At 39.3% G+C, this 13,278-nt stretch overlaps 1 protein-coding gene across 3 annotated transcripts in view; it reads right to left on the reverse strand.

Annotated features, from left to right (window-relative positions):
* abcc3 (ATP-binding cassette, sub-family C (CFTR/MRP), member 3) overlaps positions 1–13,278 on the reverse strand; it is a 64,598-nt gene that overhangs the window by 44,888 nt on the left and 6,432 nt on the right. The window contains exon 1 of one of the 3 annotated variants that reach the window (XM_084938366.1): positions 12,601–12,950. The exons of 1 other annotated variant lie outside the window; for it this stretch is intronic. In XM_084938366.1, the coding sequence (XP_084794492.1) occupies positions 12,601–12,636 (36 nt within the window). In that variant the 5' untranslated portion in view covers positions 12,637–12,950. Of the gene's footprint in view, positions 1–12,600; positions 12,951–13,278 lie in introns of those variants that run through there. One more of the 3 variants, XM_084938365.1, reaches the window with a different exon arrangement.

The following is a 13,278-nucleotide window of genomic DNA, read 5'->3' on the forward strand; positions in this document are numbered from 1 at the left end:
GGGGCTGTTGTCACCTCTGGATACAACTGTGTTAGCGCCCGTTTCCATTTAAGCTAACCATCTCCTGTCTGGACTAATACATTTATCACACAGGCATGAGAACAGCACCAATCTTCTTCTCTGGTTCTCTGGAACAAACAACTTTTTTTAAATGATCCATTCAGGTTTACCTGACACATGGAGGACTACTGCAAGCAGATGTTACTTTTCACCTAAATGAAGTAGTGACTTCTGCATGCTTTGCATTGCAAATGTGCGCATGACACAGCAACTAATAGGTCCTCCTCTCCATTTCTCCTTTCTTCAGGTCAACCTGAGCAGCAGGACAACATATTATTTGTGTTCAGATTATAGTATGTAAAACACTGCTGGTCTCACTCAGCATGGAGCACTGCACTGAAAGGCAAATGGTAAATGAAAAGCAGATATCACCGCTGCAGGGTGCACACAGTACACAGTGGAAAAAGCACTGAGTAAATACCAAGTTTAATGACTGACCATTAATTAACGTCATCATCACAAATGAATTGAATACACCATAGAGCTCATATTAACATTTCTTTTAAACCTTGTTGTTCTATTAAAACTAAAATCTCACTACAAAAGAATGCTGTTCCTGAAAGTAAACAAACTGTCTGCTGCTGCCTATCAAAGTTATGGCCCAACTGTTTAGGTACTGTTTTTTGTAACTGTAAAAGCTTAAAATATTACAACTCTGTGTGTGAACTGATATTGATTCAGGAAAAACAAGTTAACAAAATGTGTTTTAGAAGCCTTAAGAAACACCAGAGGCTTCTATCAAGAGATTAATGAAAGGGAAGAGACAAGCTACTTTCAACACACTGCAGCTGCTACTAAAGGCAGACTACTAGACTTCATTCTGTTTCACAGACTTTCAAGGTCGTTGTCTTCGCACTAAAGACCTGAATGCTGAGACTTTAACAAGAGGAGAGATGTAAAGGTTCAGAGAGCAGGAGGATTTCTTTTCACAAGACTGAGATAAAATATTAGTAGAAGCAGAAGCAGACCGGAGTGTTAAACCGCAAGCCAGATATTTTTCTCCCTTATGAGTCTCATCATGTGGTAATACCGATCACACTGAGCGATAAGAGCCAGGAAAGATTCAATAGCGGCATTTGACTTAACCATCCTGGTACATCGGCTTCATGGTAATCAAATCAATCTGATCTATACAGAAGCTGCTCTCTCGACTCATCAGGAAACGTGTTATCTTTGACTAAAACCACAAAGAAGAAAATTGCGTCACTCTGCATGTCAATCACGCTCGTTAATCAGAACTCATTAGCTGATGAGAATATCCTGCTTAATTCTATTTCCTTATTCTTAGAATTACTAAATCTGATTTAGTGAACAGTTTGACCCAAAACAAGTGGATGAGACCATAAACCAGGGGTCTCTGGCTTAAATGAGCTGTGGGCCACTGCTGGCACTGTCATCTCATTTCAGGGCACTTTGCTGTTCAAGTAGTACAAAAACAATAAACAAAGAAAACACACAAATATTTCAGAAAATTTTGTGTTTTGTTTGTTTTTTAAATTTCAAATATTGTCTAAGAAGACAAAACTGCAAATGCAAACAATTTTTCCCCTCACTCTTAACTAACTGAAGCCTTTCATTGAACTACCAAATAAACAAATTGGTCGTCTCTTTCTGGCCACACACGTGGCAGCACTTCTGCTATAAATTTGTTCGTATTTACCAAAGTAAAAATGCAGACTTAAGTGTACACATTAGTTTCTGACTGATAGTGAAAACTGTTTTCTCTACAAAGAACTCTCTAACTGAACTAACACAGCCAATCCATCCACGTGTCTGTGCTCCCCACGTTTGTTGCCTCCATATTAAATATTTTGTTGCTTTTTAAAGAACGTATTTTAACATTGCACTCAACAACGAACAAATCCTTCCTAAAAAAAAAAAAGAAAAGTAACTTCAAAGGCCAAATTGCATTTTATTTCTTCAGATCAACGTATGAGCTCAAGTAGGGGTGACGTGGGCCACAAGTTTGGCCGCTGCCATAAACTGATCAACAACATCAGAAGACACTGTAACAAGTAACAAGATCCTGGTGGCCATTAAAAAGAATGCAGGTTTAAGGCACTTCACGCTGGCTTCCTTTCTAACACTAGTATAGAACAGACTGAATAAGACAGTATTCATGCCATATTAACATGAACAAATAAACAAAGTAAAAATACTAAACCGCAATGATAAACATTTTAATTAAAAGGTCTTTTAACAAAAATTTTAGCCCCCTCTCGTCTTTTTTTCTTGAACTTTTGATGTTGTAAAATCAAAACACGCTGTGAATCCAAATAAATCATTTGCAGAATATCAGATAGTGAAAAGCTTTATATTTGAAATTATGGAGCAATATAAAAGATCACTTTATCACCTGAGCTTCAAGTACTACCACTTTCAAATACAACGAGCAATGCAGCTTACAGTAGTACAAAATCTCTACTGTACATGCTGGCAGTTTGACTTTTAATACAACAAGTGAGTCAGAGCTGCTCTTTCCTCGCTGAGACTCGCTGTCTAATTTGTTTAGACTTGCTGCAACGTGTGCTTTTAAGATGATTCAGTATAGTGACACAGTCATTCTATTGCATACCCCCATCTGCCCCCCAACCTTTCAGTGATTTAATGAGACAAGCACATGTCAGCAACCTCAAAACTGAAAATCTCAGGACTGTGACTTAAATATCCGAGTCACAAAATCACTGAAGTGAAGCTTTTCGATAGATTTCACATCACTAAATGATTAATGCCTTTGCTAAAAAAAATACTTGACTGTCGCCATGTCAAAATCAATTTGATAAATTTTACTGTCAAAACTTGAGGTGATTTATAAATGGTTTATATTGCAACTGATTTGAGACTAAAATGAAAAATGAAAAGATTTCAAATGAACATCACTTGAAGTGACACTGAAAATAGCCACTGTTGGTAAATTATAGATTGCCAGTAAATTAAACTGTTAGCTGTAAACTGATAACAGAAGTGGGAAAAGCACATACGTGTGCCTCTTCTAGCAGAATCAGAGACTTGCATTAAAAACATTCAGCTAAAAGTTGAAACTACCGATTCAACTTCTTCACTCAAGTTAAACTGAAAAGCTTATTTTTGCCAAACTAATTAAACCTCATGTCATAATCGAATAGTATCAATACAAGGAATAACAATTTTATGCATAATTGTACATCTAATCCACTTAGTTTGCCCAGAGAAAATCCGCTCTATTTGCTTCTGACTACACTGTAGGAGGGTGACTGGTGACTGTGCACCACTACCACCAATCTGAAGGTGTCAAAAATGAGTGGTGGTGCAGCATGGGGTCACAACGATAATGATTTCTATTGTGAGAAGCAGCTTTTCTGCACAGGTTGTGATCAGCTGATCGGCGCTGCTGCTCTTTGTGGATTTAATCATTAGAACTTAACAAAATACAAGCAGATGTTACACAAGCCATCATGTCGAATTTCCCATCCCAAGACAGTATAAAGCTACTGTGTGTTCAGTCAGTGAATCGACATCATCAGCTTAACTGAACATGAGCGCTGTGGAATCATGAACACAACCTATGGATAGTTCTGGCTCTTACCAAACTACTTTAATCCCCGATTTATATATCATACACACGTTACATACTACATTCTGACTTTGTGATCATTAACACAAACTCTAATTTTGTAATAAAGCTTTTATTGTTGATTAGCAAACTTAAGCTCATTCTCATGATGTCTAATATTACAGGATCTTAAACTTACAATAGATAAAACTAACTTCAAGGTAACTTCTCACCAAAAGTGAGTTAACTGCCATTACTTTACTAAAGCGAAATACATACTTAAAAAATAGAATTCCGTTACTATTTAATTTTCTGTAACCATTTACGATCTAACAGTTTTTTGTTTTCTTTTAATTAACGCACCTTTCGCTCATTCAGGTGTCCAGAGATTTAATATCAAAGGTTTGTAGGACCTTTGATCAACACATCAACTGAAGATAAACGCAAGCAAATAGCAAAATGAATATGGAAAAAGGAAAGAAAAAGCAGGACACAGACCACCATCTCTAGGTTTGGAGTCTTGTGATTTTTCCACTAGCATCCCACCTGCCTTTTGCATACTTAAAAACATAAGAACATCTATAAATATTATTTAGGTAAAGTATTTGTTCTTTTAAATCATCCACTGAAACTGTTAACAGTCAAAACTATTAACTAAAGCTAAATGAGCTAACAGTTCACCATTTAATAATGACGATGGTGATTATAAAGTGCTATCACTGAGCTGTTAAGGCAGTTTATTCAATAAAACACTGTTCTAAGAGTGGAATGCTGAACAGCTTAAGAAGTAATGGAGCAGAGCCACAGGTGGTGTCCAATTTTTTTAATTCATCCTTTTTAATCCTGTTGCTTACAGTACATGTTATGCTAGTAGCAAATAACTGAATATGCCTACTTCCTAACGCCACATTCCCAGATGTTTTTCCATTTTCCCCATGTGTATTTTTTTAACCAATGACATCATTTGAACACATTTATGAAAATGGTGAATCTCAAGCTTATTCAACATTTACTATATACATGCAGTGTTTTGGTTTATGGTTTAGTGTTCATTTGATTTTCAGAAGCATAAAATTATCAACAAGCCTGATCAGATAACTTACAGTGATACACAGAATACAATTATCTACGGCAAAAAAAGGATTAAGCATCTGGCACACTCGTCTTCTAAGTACCTGTAGCGACATGCCCAAAGCAATGCAATCATATGATTTGTTTTGGCACAATCTAACTTTCTTACACAACCACATGCGTTTAAGATCCAGCCTTCAATTTTACAATGAATTTTAATCCTTAGACTGCTTTTTATCAGCAAAGTGGTGCATGCTCATCTCCTTATGGAAATCTCGGACATCTGTACCTGTAAAACTGTCGTTTGCATAGCTTAGCACAAAGACTGGACTTAAGGAAATAGACAGCCTGGCTTATTTCAGTTTAGTTTTCATACTGTATGAGTATGAAAAAAATGAGTTACCAAATGGTAACCGGTGAGTTTTAAATGCATTAGGCCCATTTTGATGTGGTGGTAATTCTGATCAAGCACTTTGCATGTTTTCCTGTGGTTATGAAACTGCACTTCAGATGTGTATGAACACAGCTTGGTACACTTTGCCTTGGGGAGACAAAATGCATTAGGCCTGTTTTACTAACCTCATTTTGTTGCTAATGACTGTAAATATAATGTTGTGGCTCTAGGTTCATACTTTAATTACATGTGGTTTAATACAATACACCAGAGTACTGAAAGCCATAGCAAGGGAATTACTCGGTACTGAGACACTGCAACTGTTGTGCAGGGGAATTGTATTAACTTGTACTTGTACTTGAATTACCATCAACCAACACAGTTTAGTCAGGCTTATGCTTTCTAGTGTATCTAGAGGTTTGAGAAAATCAACAGGCTCTCCATCTGTTCTATGTTACACTGAAAAGCTGTCCAGCGGTATGAATGGGAGGCTGACAACAGTAAAGACTGCAGGGGGACAGGAACTGCTGCTGGCTGTGTTTGCTTACACCGACGCATGGAAAACATTAGCATTTTACCCATGGATCTTTGGTCTGTATAGTGGGCATTGCTGAAATAACTTAAATGCAGACTACAGTATAGATTTTCATATTTGGAGCAGATAAAAGATGATACTTTACAGATCTGTTGCATAACTTGGGGGGCAAAAGGCCTTAAAGAAGATACAGCAAACCGTAGAGGAAAGGTAAATCGGACCAGCCGGCTGAGAGAAAACTGAAAACATGAAAAAGTCTGAACTGCAGAAAGAATGCTGTTACACTTTAAACCCACAACGTTATGGGTTCACGCAGAGAACCACATTTATTAAAACATGGTATCATGAGCCTGTAACCTCCCTTACTCATTCAGAGCTGTTAATCAAAACATGTCACAACTGTCTCGATTACCAGCTTTTGCTGACTTAGCAGTCTCTCGGTTCAGGAAGTAGACACTGCATCGGGGGAATTTTTCCTAGGGCATCATTACTTCTCCATGCCAGAGTGGACAGATATAAACTGACATTAAAATACCGGAACTCATAATACACATGTAACTACTTTTTTTTTTCCTACAACAAAAAAGCAGAATTTGTTTTTAAGGAATTTAAAAAAAAAAATCAGACTTCAAATAGCAACAAGCAACTTCCACTCCATTGGGCACCACGGTCACAAAGTTTAGATCAATTTCTATTGTACAGCAACTACTTGAGGAGGGATGATTAGTTTGGAGCAAATCGACTAAGGATAACATATTTCCTCAGACTAATCCAAAAGTAAAAAGGCACAAATGTGCTGTCACATAGACTTTGGCAATATAGCTAGAAGGCCCTCATGTGTTACCACAGGGCTACGTCCATCCAACCATCCAACCTCTACCGCTTATCTGGGTCCATGTCACTGGGACAGCAGTCTAAACAGATGCCCAGAGCTCCACTCTCAGCCTCTCCTGAATGACCGAGTGCTTCACGCTATCTTTAAAGGAGAGGCCACCCACCCTTTAAAGAGTGGGCGATCTCATACAATAAACCAACAGATTCACTTTCACTTTCACCCTCACCACAATCTGTCAATCTCCCAGTCCACTGTGGCTGAGATACTTAAACTCTTTCGTCCTGAGGCTTCCTAACCTGGAGCAGTCACACCAACGTCAACAACAAGCTATGAGGTAAAACAGAAGTCTTTCTTTTGTCTGTGCAACTGGTGGCAGACAGATCTGCACAGCAGACCTGAAGGGATTGCAGGCTGATCTAAAGATTGCAGTTATAGGGTGATTAAATATTAATAGGATGTCATTTTAAACTGTTGGTTACTACTGTTAAGATGGTCAGTTCTCAGCTGCGATATAGCTATAAAAGGCTGCCAAATGAGATGGAGGATAGAAAGCATAAAGGCCAATACTTTACTTTTATGGATAATGAAGAATAAATAATGTAAAAATGAATGAAGAACAAATGTGCACAGTAAGTTTGTCTTGTCAAGACACGCTGAATGCACTAAGCACATCTGCAGACTCATCACCTCATCAGTACTCTCACTTCCCTGCAGCGTGTGACAAGGGTTTAAAAGCTCAAAAACCGCTACGCATTCGACGTCTACAGTTTAATACCAACTTTCCCACCAAATGCTTTTCCAATACAAGAACTTCCTCTTTTTCGATTTCAATTCAGCTTCAGCCACGTAGTATCCAACCTCTGCCTAAGAGCAGCACATGAGACAAACTATTCCAGCCTTACACAACAGCTTACACTACACTTTAAAGTCTTTGAGAAGACGACGCTCAGCTCCTCCTGCACGGCTGATCTTCCCCACGGCACTCAACTGTAATCCAAGCTGCTGCCGACAGTTTGAATTGTTGGTATATAAGGCTGCTGATAAATAGGCTTTGGATCAGTCTGATAATGTGTGCGCTGCATACCATGCATTCTGTCTGACTGTGCTACGCCCTCCTGTATGAGTATGGGTTACAATAAGTGAGCATTTCTTCATTCTGGCCGAATACACATCAGGGTGACATTAGTGTAATAACCTTTACATGCACATTTAAACCTGCCCAACCTCAGCTTTGATGCATACTTTAATAAAACTGACAGAGGTTTTAATAAAGTGCTGTGAGGCAGAAAAGTTCTTCACACTTAATCAGTTATTGTTGCCACTGCTGAACATGTTCTGGCATTTTCATTTATTTAAATATACTTTGAACTCGGGGAAACTGCAGAGTTTCTCACACACACACACACACACACACTGTACCCTTTACTTGGGCCGTCTGGTAGGTCATTGTTGTGGTGGTCGCTGAAATTAATTCAGCTGCTTCTCTGGAAATTCACCATCCACCATCCACCACCGTGCTACCGTATCCTTTAGCAGATCATCTGCCACCATCTAACCCTACCCTTAGCATCCTCCTCCATCACACTAACCCTCCTCGTGTCCTCCTTTGCTATATCCATGAATCTTTCTGTCCTCTTCCTCTTTTCCAGTCTAGCAGCTCCTTCATCTCAACCTCGCTTTCAAAGTTTGTCCCCAGTCTGCTCATCCTGAGCCGTCCCTCTGATGTCCTCATTTACAATCCTGCCCCTCATGGTCACTCCCAACGCTGGCTTTTAATAAATAGCTTAAATGGCTTAATGGACATTTTCTAATCAATGTGTTCAATTCCAATTATCTTTCAAGTAATCAGTTCAAAAGCTTTTTTCTTATTAGCAGCCAATATAGTAAATACTGGAATGCATCTATTTTACTTTAAACAGAAACATACAGTTATTATCTATATTTCTTTTTTATGTGTACCCAAAAAGCATTTTCCACATTCAAACTTCAAACACTGTTGGGAAAAGTTCAGGAACATTCTGCAGTCCTCCTTTCTCTATTCTAGTACAAATAAGGAGACAGTCTGTGTCAGAGGGGCTCCTGCTTCCAGAAATACTCCATTTGGTTTAAGTGTTTAGGCCAGGGTCGCGCATGAAGAGGCAGCGCACAACTAGACAGAACTCGACAGTTAGCAGCTGTATTCTCACAATGATAGACACAGACTTTGTACAAGGGTACAAGGGAGGTTATCAAAACAGTATGTAACACATTATATTCATCAAAGTGTTTAGAATTTTCATGTAAAATACATCTATATAAAACATTTCTCCCTTTATAAAAAAAGACGTGATTTTCATTTTTTATTTCGTATGACACTCTTCACAGCAAGTTGATAATGAAGATTTGCAGGTGGTAGCAAACTGCTGAGTCCAGTGCTGAGACTGAACTTTTAACATCAACTTTGAAACCAACAGGGAAGTCTTTAAAAAGCTCAGAAGAACTAAAATTTGCAATCTAATGAGAACTTGATCCATAAAGGAAGATTATGTGGGGAAGCCCCAAAAAGCAGCTGTCAGATGATTTTATGGAGACAGTTCTGGCAGATGGTGCGCAGGGCTGGCATGTGCAAAACGATTTGCATGTCTTTTGAGCCTTTTTGTACTGCTCGGTCACTGCAAAGCCAAACCAATAAGACTGGAACCACCTATGTCACATGACAGTATTTCAAACATTGGCTCAACATTGGTATTAGCCGATATCTGTATTGGTTGACATCGGCTTTCCTGGTTGATATCAAATCATTGGTATTTCACAGTCTGCAACCGCTCCAATAACTATTTAATTGTTTCAGTCAACAATCATTTTCTGGGCCTTTTTTAAAATGGGGAAATAGCTGCATTTTTCTTTACACTTTGAAACTGTTAAAACTTTCTATTTTGATGATTATTTAATATTATACACTAAATGACTCATTTAGAAACCCATATGGCATTATCAAAAAGTGGGATTGTAGCCCTTTTATTAAACACAACCTTTTTTTGTCTTTATAAATATTCAGAAACCAGAGTCACAAAATTAAAACTCACCACAGAACACAGGGCACATTTTCCCTAATGTGGCTTCACGCTGATTTACCACAGAGGTAACAGCATTACAGACAGCCTACCCAGTGTCACACTGACACAAATGTTAAATACGGGGGCGGCTTGTCTATAAACTCTTATATGCTTTATGATAGAAGTAAACAGGTCAGAACCAAACATCAAAGCCAGCTGTTTTACCATCCAAATCTTGTCAGTGTGAGGTTTCAGAGCAAAAGATTCCCCTGCATAGTACTTCAAAAACCCCTTTTATAAATGCTGTGTACACGCTCATTCACACAAAGGCTAATTCATAAATCACCCGACAAGGAAATGAGCAGTGCAAACGCTGATTTTACTACAGCCATGTTTGAGCAATCATTTAAAGGGGAAAGGTGCACACTACACCTTTTGCAAACAGTGAGGGAACAAATAAAGCCCTCTCCCATGTGCTAAGGGGCATACACTCAGGAAATTAAAGGGACAACTAGTGACCATGGACGACAATGACGTTCGATGACTTGGAGTGACGACAGGCAAAATAACCTTTAGTAATAACTGGTGAACTGTTACCAACTTTAAAGTGAATGATTGAAATGACCATCGGTGGAATGGAAGGATCCCACATGGTGACAAATTATAAGGCTGCCTACAGGAGCACATCTACAAGCGAATCGCTTTATATGTGAATGGGGGCTTTAGTAGTTAACCTGACTTGCACTGTGCAAGGGGATTACAACTGCCATCGGTCTGTTTAAAGCGGACAGCAGCAAATAGGATAGGCAAATACGCCTCAAGAGCAAGCCGGCACTTAATGTGAGATCCAACCAGATGCAGGTCAGCAGCACAGTTTGGTTCAGATTCTGGTTTCTTTTGTGATAAAACCTTCCTAAACTTCAAAAGATCCCACAGAAAAATTTAAATAAAGCCAAATAATCTGTGTCTTTGTACATTCAGGTGCTAAATAAGAGCTTCCTATCAACAACTGATTAAAAAAAGAGAAAATATTTTACAACTGAAGACACTTATTGACTAATACTGTACAATCACTAACTAGTTCAGTCTCAGTGAACCACACCAAACTCAGATTTAAAGCTTTAACACAAATAAAGGCTAACTTTTCTTTTTGTAAGGTCGCTTAACTTTGAATATTTTGCAGTATCCATGCTTCGTGATATTATAGCTGAGTAATATCACGAAGCAATCAGGTGCTAAACGCTGAGAATGGCCGTTTCAAGCCAAAATTTGATATTTGATATTCACTTGGAGCTCATTGTGTGAGATTTAAAAATTCTGGATTTTATTCTTTTTAAAATTAGTTTTCATTATCTTTGGTCTGTGGTCATCTTTGGCTTTCTCTAGCTTCCTCTGTGTGTATATCGCATCTAGTGTAACTACACCTGACTTGATTCACCAGTCCAGCACCTGCTGGTTAACAAGCTTCTTCGTTTTGTGCTGTTTAGCAGTTGCTGGCACACATCCATACTAAACAGCCAGACAACCCCTCCAAAAGCAAACAAACGAACAAACAAAAAGAATCATTTTTATCTGAATGGGTCAGATCGATGTTTATATGCGCAACTGTTGGTCATCAATACACAATTTGTGGCTAAACCATGAAATTAAAGCCTTAAGAAGCTATTCATTTAATGCTTTACAATATGGCTGCAAAATATTCAAATTAAAACAGCACATTGTAAATGGTCTTTCAACCACAGGAAGCCAGGCAGGCCATAACTATGAAGTACATGTGGACAAAAAGCATCCAGGCAAATCTAGTGTCAGTGACTGAGCGTGGCTGTCGGTTACCTTGCAATGTGGTCATTTTGGAATCTGCATTCTGCAGTGAAGTGACCATTGTAACCTCCATGAGAGCAGCATATACACTTTCAACTCTCTTACCGTCACCCACCCTGGGAAATACTCATTTGCCGCAATGTCACTTCTTTAAAACAGACTTCCCCAAACAGAGACAGTCATAGTAGTCAAAGCTAAATGATGACACTCTGTAGGCGGTGTTTGCATTCTCACAGAGGTGGGAAGTAACAAAGTACAAATACTAATAATCAGATTTTCAAAACAAGACTCAATACTTTTGGTTTAATTTGAGGGGAGTTATTTTGTCATGTCACTGCAGGCCTTCAAACATTAAACCGATTTAAGCCTGAACCGTAACACATGAAAGGCAATCCTGTTCATGTGTTGATCACCAAGGGATGTGGCATAAAAAACAGATATGAAAGATGCAAAAACACTGTGTGCCATAGTCAGAGGTTAAAGTGAGCCAGTGTTTCTATTTTTTATTTTTTTTGGCACAACACTGGAACAAACTGTGCGCAGAAATACTCTTTTGTACAGGATAAACAGGTTAGTTTGCTGTACTGTGATGGATCAGTGCGTGACTGGTGCGCAGCAGCTGTGGTTCCATGATCAGAGTTAGGTTACATCAAGTGTAGCAGAGGAGAATCTGAAGTTAAGCTGATGATGCTGAGAATTATTGGGTATAAAGACATTATAAACAGTGTACTGTCAGTGTAGACGGTGGAAATCAACCATTTCCTCAATTCCTCAGTGTCGCATCATCAACAGCAGAAGGGGAAAAAACAGAGTCACCAAAATATTCCCAGTGGGAAAATGATTAGTGCTGATGCTTAACTGTGAGTTTATCCCTCCTTTATTCCAAGTGAGGCTAATGTAGCAAGCTATTTAGTAGCTCTTGCCCATTCGATCATCTTGCTACTGTTTATGGACTGTTAGAGAAGTTTAAAGACCCCGACATGTCTAAGGAGTGCCGCAAGAGCCATTAAACAGAAGTTGACAGGTACTTATCCAATGAGGTGTTCTTTTGCACTAGTGACCGACTTCTCTAAACCGAAAACACGCAGTTCGCCGTGTCATTAACTGTGAGCTTATTAACCCGGTAAATGCTATTAGGTGGGAAAAAGCTTATTTATAGACAGCTGCGACGGAAAGAAAACAAGAGCAGCCGGTGACATAACACTGTTCAAAACCACCTGGTAGTGAACGAACTATACACCGGGGTAGTGGAGTATTCTGCAGTATACCCCGCTGTTCATGACAAACCACCGAGCGCAGAAGGGGAAGGGTACTCACCCAGAAGGGAAGCTTTGGTCCGCACAACCGCTCCATCTCGGTCACAGCGGGAGGCGGGGAACCACCGGAGAGCTCTGCGTGCACCTTCTACAGGTCGAGCTCTTTGTAGCCAAACGACCTGCTTTCCTGTTCCTTCTCGTAACTGGACGCCCTCTAACCGTCACATGCCATACATACGAGTGTAGCAGAGTTGGTTCGGGTGTCTGTATCGCGCTCCCCTCTCTCTTCACGGCGTGGACCGACTCGCGCAGTTACTGCTCTGGTACTTCCGCACTGCCACGAGAGAAGTCATCCAGAGTCAGCTCAAGAAGTAGTTCGCTGGAGGTTTTAGTGACAGTAAAAGGTTGGACATATTGCGGAGCTCCACCCCTTTTGCTGCTCCCTGTCTCACTTTTACCGTGCACGGTCAACATGATTCGACAGTATTGAATAATGCTTAGCTTCCGAGTCAGATCATTAGGGTTTACACGCGATAACAGTTTGTAGTTATGGTTTAAAAAAAAAAAAAGGTTTTGACTTAGATTTTTTTGTGGCCAGGATAAGAGGGCTTGGGTTGCTCACATTATCTTCACTGAGATCATATTGTGAAGTGCTCCAGACTGGTCCCGCATTCATTCTGCAGCATGACAACCACTAGAAAACATGCAGCAAGAGTCATAAAAATCTTATCCTGCAACA

Source organism: Perissodus microlepis, chromosome 8 (genome assembly GCF_051167445.1).
Source record: "Perissodus microlepis isolate ML-2025 ecotype Zambia chromosome 8, ASM5116744v1, whole genome shotgun sequence".
In the NCBI taxonomy this organism is placed as follows: Eukaryota; Metazoa; Chordata; class Actinopteri; order Cichliformes; family Cichlidae; genus Perissodus; species Perissodus microlepis.